At 37.1% G+C, this 13,754-nt stretch overlaps 1 protein-coding gene across 6 annotated transcripts in view; it reads left to right on the top strand.

Annotated features, from left to right (window-relative positions):
- Positions 1–13,754, top strand: part of sipa1 (signal-induced proliferation-associated 1) — a 65,406-nt gene that overhangs the window by 41,104 nt on the left and 10,548 nt on the right. For 3 of the 6 annotated variants that reach the window (XM_089124153.1, XM_089124093.1, XM_089124122.1), the window contains exons 10-16: positions 995–1,381; positions 2,671–2,800; positions 4,153–4,276; positions 12,416–12,514; positions 12,648–12,729; positions 12,983–13,061; positions 13,195–13,396. In XM_089124153.1, coding sequence (XP_088980279.1) covers positions 995–1,381; positions 2,671–2,800; positions 4,153–4,276; positions 12,416–12,514; positions 12,648–12,729; positions 12,983–13,061; positions 13,195–13,377 — 1,084 coding nt within the window. In that variant the 3' untranslated portion in view covers positions 13,378–13,396. The remainder of the gene's footprint in view (positions 1–994; positions 1,382–2,670; positions 2,801–4,152; positions 4,277–12,415; positions 12,515–12,647; positions 12,730–12,982; positions 13,062–13,194; positions 13,397–13,754) is intronic. The other 3 variants (XR_016147968.1, XM_089124219.1, XM_089124187.1) reach the window with 3 other exon arrangements.

Here is a 13,754-nt window from a genome sequence, read left to right as displayed (position 1 = left end):
AGTCCGGTCTATGGATACAATTCAAAATCCTGCTGATGATTTTTAAATCTGGCCCCCAGCTACAGCTAATAAAGATATCATTCATCCACATGTAGCTCCGAGGTCCCTCAGATCCTCCAGGTCCCACAATCCTGGTTTAAGCAAAAAGGTGATATAGGCTTTTCTGTTGCTGGCCCTCAGCTCTGGAACCGACTGCCAGTTGATATCAGAAATATTTGTGATTTTTTTTAATCCAGGCTCAAAACTCACCTTTTTACATTGGCTTTCCCTGCATCTTGAAATGTCTTAACTTGCTATGTTTGTAATTGAGTGTTTGTCTTTCGATGTGGATCTAGCTTAAATCAATGATTGTAACTGTATTTTACTTTATTTTTATTACCTTGTGGCTACTGCACTTTGTACAGCACTTTGGTCAGCGCGAGCTGTTTAATGTGCTATAGAAATAAACCTTACTTAGTTTTTGGACCCTAAACTAAAGTGTGACTGAAGTCTCTTATGCTCACCAAAGCAGCCTTCATTTGATCAAAAATACAGTAATAGCATTACTGTTATTATTACAAAATATATTTAGAGAGAGAGAGAGAGAGAGGCTATGTCCCTAGGGAGAGAAACAGATGGAAAGAAAGGGGAAGGAGCAATTGATTGAAGGACAGATCTCATTGTATTGTGAACAGTGTTTCACCAGCTGGACAACTATCATTGAATTTTCATTATGCTTATTGATGGATCTAAACCAACGCACACGAATGCATCTTGGTTTTAAAACTATATAAAAAAATAAAAAGAATCCTATATAAAGCAACTCACTCAGCATGATTTATGTAAGTCTCTGATTATATAACATACTTCAAAAAAGAGAACCAAAATAGTAGCATTGATCTTTTCACCCATGACTAACTGTGCTGAAGCAAATAAGCTGAAACTTTGAGGTTTTCACCACCATTGCTCTTCACTTTCTTTTCCCTTTTTTTCTTGTTCTTGTGTCTGACTTCAGGAGTTTCTCTGAGCTTTACCAGAAAGCCATCCAGGACGCAGAAAGCAAATCCGGAGAAGGACGATCGGGCGAAGCCTGGGTTCTGGATGACGACGACGTTGAAGGTGATGGTGATGATGATGATGAAGGGGAGGAAGAAGAGATGAAGGAGAATGAAAATAAGATGGATGACGGTGAAACTCCAAAGCAGGATCTACTTGGAGAGCAGATGGTATTTCCCGAGCCCATGGATACAGATTCGCTCCTCTCCCCACCCAGCTTGCCCCTCTTGCGGGCAACTTCCCTGCAGGACAGCATGAAGAGTCAGACCCCAGATATCACCCCTGTCTCTCTCACACGAAGCTACTCATTAGAAGGACACCCTCCATGCCAGGACATCCTTGAAGGGTATACAGATTTCTGTTCTGATTTCACTATAACAATTAATAGTTAATTACAACAACACTGTTGCAACACTTAAATCAGCCACAATTTAAAATCATTTTGAAAACTAACTTTAACTGAATGATGGATCTGTGCTATTTAACTATTAATTTAATTTGTCACCTGTGGTAAGCTGGTTGTTTTGATGTGTTAGGACTCGTATAAAGTTAACCCATGTTGCAAAATCAAGTTTAGGACTCAAAAAAAGTTGGTCATGTGTACCAAATGTATACTTAAAAGGAAAAGCAATAACGTTTTGACATTTTATAAGAAATCGGCTGTGGTCTTGTGTTGCGCTGTAAGGTGCATTCCAAAAAAAAATGCACTAAATTGTCTTCAATGTGCACTTGTAGTGTACTTCAAATAAAAAAAAAATACAGTTCACTTTCATGCCTACAGTATGTTTTTTTTATTAAAGTGTAGTAAACTCAAATTAAACATTTCAATGTACATTTTAAATGTACTTTATGTTTTATAAAGTTTTCTCATGCTTAAAAAAATACACTTATTTTGACGTGTTGACTAACATGCTAAAACCCATGTAAAGTACACAATTATCATTTTAACTGTTGTGTGTTGTTTCAATATTACATTTATGTTAGTTTATATAATTAAATGCAGGCTACTAAATTGCTACTTCATTTGAAATGTGTAATTACAAATACATTTAATGACATGACATTCAAGTGTCAATAGAAATTACATTAAAGTATTTTGAGTTTACCACAAATGCTTGTCAGTACATTCTGCTTTACTTTAACTATATTTTAAAGACATAAGTAATTATTGAATTTCATATAAACAAGTTCTTAAGTCCTAATTAAGTGGTTCAAAAAAAAAAACACTCTTAAGATAATTTAAACTAAAAGATATTTTCTTGTAATTACAATTAACATTTAGTTAAGCAAATGTCCGGAAACGTTACATTCGATTTACGCTGAAGTATATTTTTTTAAAGTATTTCATTTCAGTAATACAATAAGTACTCTTTTTAAAAGTATGCTAAAGTACACTTCTTTCTTACTTGGATAGCACTCACAAATAACAACACAAATATTAACTTAAAGAGACTTTTTTTGTAGTATAGTGTGGAACAATTGGATGTTGTAAAAAAAGCAAGACTTATATCCCAGCCTCAATCTCTTTGTTGATGACACAAATGAACAGCTCAGTGTTTGCAGAAAAGTTTTTATTCTATTCTTTATTTTATTTGTTTTAACTAATATCTCTCTCTCTATGGATGTGTCTGTCAGACATGTGTATGATAATGTGGGGCTGAAAGGAAACAGGCACATCTATGAAAACCCTGGAGAGCTTAGGGACGAGACCCCTGACCTTATACTGGCAGTCAAACCTAAAGTGCCTCCAGAGCTAGTGGAAGAGGTATGAAATGCACACTTTTTTTTTTGTCATTATGACATTATTTTGTTTTACAAGCTGATAGTAGAAACTTTGTTTGATTGTCAAGGCAAGCAAGAACTGATCATGTGATCACAAAAGGCACAGATGCTTATTGAGTCAACCTTTTCCTTCACCGAGACACTATTTTGGAACAAAAAAATACCGGTAATGCCCTATCAGTGTTTCTGACCATCAGATAAAATTATCAACAACAAAAAAGTAAATCGAATATATAAAGGAGCAGATAGGTGTGTATTACAGTATATGCATGTGATGAGGGTGTAATACTGTAGGCTCGAGGACATTTTGACTTTTAGTCCATGACTAACAGTTATCAATTACGATTCAATTAATCATTTATAGGATTTCGATTTGATTTTGGAAGGATTTTTTGCAAATGCAGAATAATGCAATACTATTTGATCTGATTGCAATTAATGATTTGATTCTGTATTTTTAAGTGCACTCATAGGATTATGTAAATGATCTCCCATTGTGTCTTTATTTTAAAATATTGAATAATACTTTAACAAATGATGATTCATTCTGGGTTTTTTTTTTTTCCGCTTTAAACCAATTCTTGGCCGAAACTATTCACTATTTAAAAAACGTTGTAATCGATGCATTAAGTATGTAAGTGAATCACTCACCTCTGCTATGACTCTTACTTAGAAACAGCATTAAAAGCATGACCAACTTCCAGAATAGCACAACAGATTTCAACTCCTGAAGCATGGCATGATCTGCTGCTGTTGTGTATGCAGGATCCTGCCTCCCACACAGAGGGCAACTGATGGATCAGCTTGTAGCTCTCAGTATTTGGAAAGTCATTGTAGTGTTTTTAGAAGGGTTTTTAACCTCTGAGATCCCTCTCCCACTCGCTCTCTCTTTCTTTCTTTCCTGTATGTTCACCGTTCCTCCCACTTCATCATCCATTCTTCCCCTCATAAAATCACTTTCTCTCATGCTCCCTCTATTCCCCACATTTTCTCTTATATTCATATTCATCTTAATTTTTCTTCAGTTTTAAATGCATGAGTACATTGTGAAATCATTATTTTCTGAAACCCATCACTGAACACTGAGAGCCACAGCATTTGATCACTGGATTTACAGAAATCATTTCACTTTTAAGAAGTACTTTCTCAAATTTGAAACATTGCAGGTTCAGTTCATAATCAGGTTCAGTTCAATTTATATAATACGTTAATATGTATTGTACATGAGGAACAGGACTGTGAAATAAAGTGCTACCAGTAACTATTTTGTTATATACAATTACCATAATATTTTGGTCATTTCACTAATTGATGTTTGATTCTTGCTCTGTCTAGTTTGGGCCTGATCAGGGGACTGAGGAGCTGCCATCGGTCAGTGATGTGACCATGAGATCTGCCTGCATGGAAAGTGCAGAAAGAAACTCCAGAGCTCTGAGCCTCCATAACTCCATCACTAAGAGTAAGTGTTTCTTAATGATACCACAAAACATTATGTAGTAAATGTATTATTGTAAAATGAATTGTGTAGTTAAAGGGATACTTCACTTTGAAATGAATTTTTGATATGTTTTAGCTTACCTCAAGGGCATTTTAAAATTTTTCAGTCAAACCGTTGTTGTCTATCAGTCATACACTGGAGGCTAAGGGGGTCCACCAAAAAGCATGCACAGAGAAGTCAAAATTAAACGTGATTTAATGACTCGTAAATTTAAGAACATATTGATGGCCTAACCGGTTTTTGTGAGAAAACGAACAGTATTTATATCGTTTTTACCTCGTGTAATCACAGTGACGTCCAAGTGATCTGAATCAGTTGTGCAATGTCGAACTGAACCGAACTGAATCAGTTCAATGTTACGCCGGAAGTGATCGCTTACGTGTGACATCACTCAATATTTACACGGAGATTTCGGAAGTTTTACCTTTTACTAAACATATTTAGATATACCGAAATCGTCTTCTATTGCGGTTTCCCGTATATCTAAATATGTTTAGTGAAAGGTAAAACTTCCGAAGTCTCTGTATGAACGAAAGAGTGATGTAGGCGCGCAAGCGATCACTTCCGGCGCATGCGCAGACCGAAGCGCCAGTGCCGTCAGATCATTTTGTCATGGCTATGATTACAAGAGGTAAAAACGATATAAATGCTGTTCGTTTTCTCACACAAACCGCTCGTTTCGTGTCTTAGGCCATCAATGTGTACTTACATTTACGGGTCATTAAATCATGTTTAATTTTGACTTCTCTGTGCATGCATTTTGGTGGACCCCCTTAGCCTCCAGTGTATGACTGATAGACAACAACGGTTTGACTGAAAAATGTCAAAATTGAAAATACTGTGGAAACAAAGACACCTACATCTTGGATGCCCTTGAGGCAAGCTAAAACATATCAAAAATTAATTTCAAAGTGAACTATCCCTTTAATATTATAAGTTTAGACCAGTGTTGCTACTGCAGGAGAATATTTGCAGTGGGATATTAAAAAAGCCCTAAAATAAGCAGTTCCACAATAGCCGTTCCACAAATTTTACTGCAGTGCCAAAAGCGAGTGTGATAGTGCGTGTCAGGGCCAGTCGTGTTTTCAATGTCACCTCCGGGGCTTGATCAGGCCTCATCGGAGCTTCCTCGGGGTCAACGTCCGGGGGTTGTTTGCCCGCCAAATACCTTGATCCAAAGCGAGCCAACTGAGGCTTAAGGAGTTGTCATGAACAGAGGGAGTCAATACCGCTGCTCTGACAGCCATAGGTGAAAGCCAACACCACACCTCATAAGCAAGAGAATTAGCTTTGACTATCCACTTGCTCACAGTCTGTTTGGTCGCTGGTGAACCTTTCCAAGACGACACAAAACAGACCAAAAACTGATCAGACTTCCTCCACACGGCATCTCTGTGGACATAAGCGTCCAGTGCTCTACCTCTCCTGGACTGACGTCTGGAATGGAGGAGGACAAAAGGCTTGCAAGACTCTAGATTTTGCAACATTAGTTGGAACCTTAGGCATTTAACCCAGTCTAGGGTGCACAAAGTTTTTAACCATAAGCATGAAGGGGAAATTCTGGTTCCTGCTCAGACGTGACAGCCAGTAAGAACATAGTCTTTAGAATCAGAAATTTATCTGCAACAAAATCGGGGCCAATATAGGCTAGAATGGTGCTGTGGACAGACCTTCTAGTACCAGAATCAAATGCCAAGCCAGAACCCTTGCGTGGCTTTCGGGCCTCATCCTCATAACAACTTAGGAAACGAGAAGGCAGTGGGTTTTCTCCCCAAAGGTGTATGGGAAGAAGCAATGGCCACCAGATACACCCTCATTAGCCAAACCCACAATTTCCAAACTGGTCGGGTTGTTAAGTCGTTCCCCCTGCTTGAGACAAAAAATCCCTCTTGATGGAAATCTCTGATGGAGGACCATCTAGGAGAGAGATCAGGTTTGAGAAGGCACGTGGAGGCACGTGTATGACGTGACTGATGACTTCATCAACACAGAGACAAAAAGACATTATTAAATGTCATTTTTTTATGTTAAAGTATTGAAAATGTCACATTACATGCCTCTAATATTACTGGTGTACAACAGGGCTAAAGGCGCACCGGGGAAACGGCGCCTTTGATTTTATTTTCCTTTAAACCACTAGATGGCGCAAAAACTTGCCGCAGCACTTTCCAAAACCTCCACAGTAACACTTCCTATGAAGATTAAAAACAACCCAAAACTAAAAAAACAGCCCCGGCCTTTATTGACGCAAACCTGAAGCCACTCCAGGCGTGTAAAAGAGACAGGCGTCTATTTGGGACTGTGCTATTATTTTAAGTTTTTTTACGGTAGTCACATTTGTATTATTTCTTATAATTACTTATAAGCCCTTCGGATGAGACGTTAAACTGAGGTCCTGACTCTCTGTAGTGGTAATTACAAATCCCAGGATGTCCTTCAGGAATAGAGTAAGCGTTTAACCCCGGCATTCTGGACAAATTTGCCCATTGGCCTCTCAGGGTCTCCTAATCACCCCCTATTTATACTGATTGGTTTCATCACTATCTCTCCTCTCCACCAATAAGCTGGTGTGTGCTGGGCGTTCTGGCGCAATATTGCTGCCATCGCATCATCCAGGTGGATGCTATTCATTGGTGGTTTGAGTACCTACAGTAGAAAAGCGCTATATAAATGTAACAGATTATTATAATTAATTATTATAAGTCATACATTTGCTTTTTCAATGCGCATGCTTATAAGCCATTATACACTGATTTATTTGTATTAATTAGTCAGTCGTATGGTTCCATGAATGTATTTACAAAGATGCAACATGCATTGCTATAATGTTATTATAGTTCAATTTCTTTCTGTCAAATACATAAATATATTGTTATCAATAGATGTCATGTTCTTATAAATACGTTTTGTGAGTCATAATACGGTTACTAACTTTTTGTAAATGTAACTAATAATTCCTGTAAATAAAATAAAGAAAAAAAAAACAGAAATAGTTCAAATAAACAGTTAAATAAATGCTCTTTTTTTAATGTTACATACTAGCTGTCATGAACTGCTCGGTGGAAACAGACAGTGATGATCCAAATGCAGGCTTTATTGAAAGGAAGATCCAGAAACAGGTACGAGAGAACAGGCAGACGTCAAAACCAGGTTAGCAGTCCAGATCAGCAATCATACAATGCAGGGATGAGGCAAATGGGAAAACCAGATACAGGCAAGGGGTCCAGGAACTGTGAAACTAGAAAACACTCGGAGACACTAAGAAACTAGGAACTAGGAACTAGGAAAACGCTCAGCATGCAGTACACTTACAAAACTCAGCAATGGTACAAAGGGCCACCCAGGCATAAGACCGGTGCACTTAACAAGATAATCAAACACACGTGCACAAAATCAAAGGTAATGAGACCGAAAAGATGAAAATAATAAACAGGAAAGAGTGTCCTCCTGAGGCTCTTGAGGGCTCTACAGCTGCCGATCGTCATACAACATGGCCTCTAATGCAAACATTAGCCATTAAAGATATTGATAACTAATTAGTGCTGCAAATAAGTGTCTCTGGAAATATTTTAAATGTGATCGTACAATGGATTATGAGCATGCACATTAAAAAATCAAATGCATGACTTATAATTATAAAAAAATAATATAATATTTCACAATATAAATGTTTTTTTTTATCAAATACATGCAGTCTTGGTGAGCAGAAGAGACTTCTTTTTCTGCAATCATACACTATGGAAGTAGTGAAAATGACTAATGTGCTGAAAAATGTATAAAATATAATATGTAATTAGGGCTGTGCAAAAATTAATTGCGATTAATCGCATCCAAAATAAAAGTCTGTGTTTACATAATATATTTGTGTGTGCTGTATATAATTATTTTGTATATATAAATACACACACATGCATGTATATATTTAAGAAAATGTGTTATTCATATATAAAATATTTATATTTATATAATATAGATTATGTATTTATTTATATATACAGAATTTAAGTGCAAATAATTATTAAATATATACATGCATGCATAGGTATTTATATATACAAAATAATTATATACAGCACACACAAATATATTATGTAAACACAGACTTTTATTTTGGATGCGATTAATCGCAATTAATTTTTGCACAGCCCTATATGTAATATATTTAGCTATATTGGTATAGTTTCAGCTGTTTGGCTCTGTACATTAGCTCCGCTTCCTTTTGTTCTCTTGCCTTGGTGACAGGGCGGCTCTATTCCTCCTCTTCCTCTGGGAGGTTTCATTTTCCCTTACTCCTGCATAAGCCCTTCTCCTGTAAACACTACCTTTCTAAAAAAATAAGCTGATCTATGACCAGCCTCCTATCCATAAGTAAATTCGGCAAGCTTTAAAAGATTCGAATCAAGGCATGAATGCCATTGACGTTTTAAAATGAGTATAAAGCTTTGGACAGATGGGGGCCAGGCTAGGGCTGGTTGGGATAAGGGGTATTATATGGCCTTAAATCAAGACGCTGTCTCTGGGCCATCTGTTCGGTGCTGCCCCTTGTTAGTTGAGCGGTTACATCTCTCCAAGCTCTCTTTTAAAATGCATGCGGGTGTGCATGTGTGTTATTCTCTTTACTCAGGCCTTTTTAAGCCAATCTCCAGAATGTCAGTAGGGAACCTTTTACTTTTGAACAATTTGGGGGATGGCAGCAGAAGTAATTTGAAAAAGATTCAAAACCTAGCCTCAGATACTGCTTATAAAAATAAAAATAAAACCATGTTGTTATATTATTAACAGCAAAACATTCATCATTTTTGGTGGCTTGTTGCAGGACGCTCCAGAAAACGTAATTTTACTGTACGCTGAAAAGGGAAATAATACCTAATGTGACAAGGAACCAAGAGATAAAAAGAGGAAACTGCGGACTGCTTTAACAACTTCAAATCATGTTATGTTTTAATAATCTTTTGTAGTGCTATAAAGTGCACTTATTTTGATGTGTTGACTAACATACTAAAGCACATGTAAAGTACCTGATTATAATTTAACTGTAGTGTTTTATTTGATATTACATTTAAAGTGAATATATTTTAAATACATTGAATTGAAACTTCATCATTACAAATGTGTAATTACATATATATTAAATTTAAAGATGCTATATGTAACTTTTCTTCTAAAATGAATCTTTTTTTTATTGCCTGTGTGTGAAGGGGTTGTAATCACACATTACAATGACCTCTGCTATTTTTATTGTGATTAAATTACAAGTTTTCAAATATGCTGAATTAATGATAAACCGTAATGAAATAGAAAGGTAAACTACAACATATATGTGACATGAAATTAATACAAAAGAATGTTCCAGAATAACAAAAAGTAGGTGCTTTAGGATGTAACTTTTATTCTATGTCTAGATCTAGATCTACTGTCTAACGTCACTCATCCCACTACTATCATATCGTTTACAATATACATTTCCAGACATGTTCAGTACAGTAATGTTGCTACTGTTACAATGAAAATGTTCACTTACCATTTTCATTATCATATTATACATTCACCTATGTTTACATTGCTGATTGCGAAAGATACACAAATAGTTAGTGAAATGCCTTATGCTAGATAACACCACAAATGTAGCGTTATCATGGTACGAGCATTAGTTCAACGTCAAGTTGATAAAAGTAGCCTATTATCGTAACGTTGCAGTAGGAGTTTACATGAGTTTCCAGCATGTTGTGTGATGCTTTCTCCGGTGTGTTGAAAGTCTCAATGTGGCCGTGCATTGTACCATGAGTGCTCGCTCTTGTGTTCGAGCATGCGCAAGAGCACGAGCGCTCTTGTAAAAATTGGTTGCAATTTGAAACATCACCGATAGAGGCCGCTAAAAAATACATATAGCACCTTTAATGTACATTAAGCAGTCCCTCCAGAAAAACGCGATTATGCGATCGCTGAATTCAATGCAAAATCAGCCAAAGTCCGGATATTTTTGCGGGGGCCGTATTTTTTCAAATACGCCGCACTTTCGCCGCATAAATTGCCGATTTCCATGCAAAATATGCGGGGTTTGCATGATTTCATAATCCTTGTATTTTCGTTGCAAAAAGAGTCACATATATCTTAGCAGAAAGTTGAAAAATGTTGCGTTTGCTTCACACAAGAGCAGCCATTTCCCCCTGTTTCCATGGGAACGTTATGAAGTGACGCAATTACGCGACGGGATAGATCACAGCTGAAGTTATTGCAGAGGCCAGACAGATTCACGGAGGCGATTGACATCTCACAAATCTAACTCGTATAACTGTCTGTCACACGTTCTACCGTCATATCGTTACTTAATAAACAAAATAAGATACAAGAAGGGGTGTTCGAGTTGAGGCACCGCAGAAAGTTCAACAGGGAGCACGCAGCTCTTAAAGGGCCCACACCTTATTTTCACTCGTTACAGTCTGAAATAAAACATTGCTGTTTTTGTCATTTTGAAAGAGAGTCTATTGTGCACTTATTCTTTGAGTGTGTAATCTTCAATCTTTTGGAATGAGATGTCTCAATTTCTAGGTTTTAAAATGAATTTCAACCTTGTCTTAAATTTGTCATCTGTCTTACTTCATATGATTTTGACTTTCCTATAAGAAAAATGTATGTTGTCGATTTGTTTCTATTATTAGGAAAATTTCATATTCATCAAACTAAGTGTAGTAACTCAAAACCCAACTTTGATCATTTCAAAACAGCCTTTAAAATGTATTTCGAAAAAAAAAAAAAAACCTGAAAAGCCCAAAGATCTGTATCTCTGCTAAAGGAATTTAATATATGTCTGTGATCCCATCTATCTCCCCCCCCCCCCCCCAAATTATTGTTGTCTCATATTTTACTTAACAGATGTTATACTTATCAGAAAATGTGTAAAAAGAAATGTCAAGACCTTGATATCAAACTCTGTGATTTTGAAAATTCAATAAATATAAAACAAGATGAGAAATTAAACATTCCCAGCACTTTCTATGATGTAGTATTCTTCCTTAGCAAAGGAAGTAATAAGAAATGACTCTTTACATTAAGGTAGTAGCCTAGTAAGAACAGGGTGTTGGGGGAATCACTTTTTTCTACTTTTCAGCAAACCGCAGTTTTTGCAAGTTGCCGCAATTTTTGCAAGTTCCCGCAATTTCATTGCATAAAATTGCATAAATATCCCGCATATTTCATCGCATTTTTAAAGAAAAATAGCCGCGTAATGAAGGATTTTTGCCCGCAACAATCACAAAAAAACTCTGCGTTTTTCTGGAAGGACTGATTAAGGCTATGTTTACATGGAAACGATTCTGAAGAGAAAACGCAAAAGTGGCGTTGCATCATCACTTTTTATTCTGCGTTTAGACGAGCGTTTTGGGTGGGAAATCCGTGTGCATATGGTGACGCAAAAGTGTGTGAAATTCAATGTAGTATGCACTCTAGGCGGCTAGTTGGCGATGTGAAGCACTGCCACACAACAACACCAAGTCTTCGTGTCTGCGTACAACCTTCACTGTCAAGCAGACTTTTGCGTTTTTACTGTTTACACAGGAACGCGGTGGAGCGTTTTTAAGATTTCCACTCTGGAGGGTGGTTTCACTTTTTTGCGTTTTAAGCCCCAAAAACGCCGTCGCCGTGTCAACGAAAGGCACATCCGATAAAATATTTTTACGTTTTCACCGGCGAGCGTTCTAAAAGTTTCAATAGAAATAACATTGACGAATGTTTTAGTTTACCATAAATGCTTGTCAGTACATTCAGTAGCACACTTTAAACAGTAACTGTATTTCAAAGACAACAGAAATCAATATAAATTGACATATAAAGAGAAGTATTTAAGCCCTACTTAAGAGGGTCAAAAAACACTCACAATTATTTTACATTTTCATTTAATTGCAATTAAAATATTATTTTAAATTATGGTATTTCTGTAATAAGTACTTTTTTTGAATGTATGCTAAAGTGTACTTTTCACAAGGTCATTTATCCACTACAACTGCTAGTGCACAGTGGCACTTTCTAGTAGATTCCAAGAAATAATCAAAACTAAATACTTTCCAAAGATCTCTTTTTATAATATATTTTTGCTAATTTCAGTTCTCTCAGAGACAACAGATTCATCCGAGGAAGAGTGGCAGTCGATTGCTGATCTGGCCAGCGCCTGTCGGAACATTCTGGAAGCTTTGTCTCAAGAAGGTGAGAAATGACAATTTTCAGTGGATGAAATGTGTTTGAGCATGTGAAAGTCTGTTCACTGAAGAATGCTGGTCTGGTAAATTTGCAATGTTAAGATGGAATATTACTGAAGTCATTTCCTGCTGGGTTTCAGATCGGAAGTCAGGAGATGGAACTCACGCGACTATGACCCAGCCAGGTCAGACGGAAACCAAGTTTAAAGACTTCAAGGACAGGTGAGAATGACTGTGCTATGCATTCTTTTGACATTCGATGATACTCACAACATGAGGAGAGACACAACTCAGGGAGAACTATAAACTGACCTGCCAAAAACATTTACAGTATGCACTTGTGATATTAAACATTGAGCCGTTGAAGTCTAAATACTTCAACAGAATAAAATATATACAGTATATATATCATATGATATATCACACCATGTATTTGTGTTCCTTTGTGTTCTTCTTTCTCTCCCTGCCTTCGCAGTGACTCGCCTGGTCACCTCGAGGAGAAAGTGTCCCAGTTAGAGGCCATGCTGAAGCGACTGCAGGACGACCTCCAAAAGGTACTTTGTCCTCTGTGGGTTTGTCACAGCACAGCTCTCTCTGTCGCAGCATACTTCCCACACAGTAACCCCGTTCAAATATCTCCCATTAAATACATCCACCCATCCTTGTCTGTATATCTGCCCTGTCCAGTCCTTGCCCTCTTCGCTACTTCAAAGAGCCACTGCTGCTTCACAGAGCCAATCAAACAGAGGGACTGTAGAGGTAGGGCGGGACAAGCAAAAGAAACCTGTCTTGTCATTGAGCAGGGTGAACAGAGGAGATGAGAAGATTGCTGGAGGGACAATGGGCAGCCATGCTCACTCTCAACACTAACCGACCAATGGCAGTGAAGGCAAGTAGAGCATGAGATTTTTACTCAATCAGTAACAAAAAAAACAACAACATGTATGACAGCTCTCGCTTGATTAACATCAAAATGATGCGGAAGTTTAACTCGAGGATGTGAAGGACATGTTTGATATAAAGTTGAGAAGCAAAGCCTCAGCCCATGTCAATCAAAACACATTTATGTACTTTGGTGAGCGGCAACGATTAATGCAACGATTAATCGTGATTAATCACAGTCAAAATAAGTTTGCATTAAGATATGTGTGTGTACTGTTTAGAATTATTCTGTAAACACACACATGCACACTCTCAGAAAAAAAAGGTACAAAATCTGTCACTGGGGCTGTACCTTTTCAAAAGGT

Source organism: Pimephales promelas, chromosome 1 (assembly GCF_988280905.1).
Source record: "Pimephales promelas chromosome 1, fPimPro1.hap1.1, whole genome shotgun sequence".
Taxonomy (NCBI): Eukaryota; Metazoa; Chordata; class Actinopteri; order Cypriniformes; family Leuciscidae; genus Pimephales; species Pimephales promelas.
This window is presented reverse-complemented; position numbering and strand designations above follow the sequence as displayed.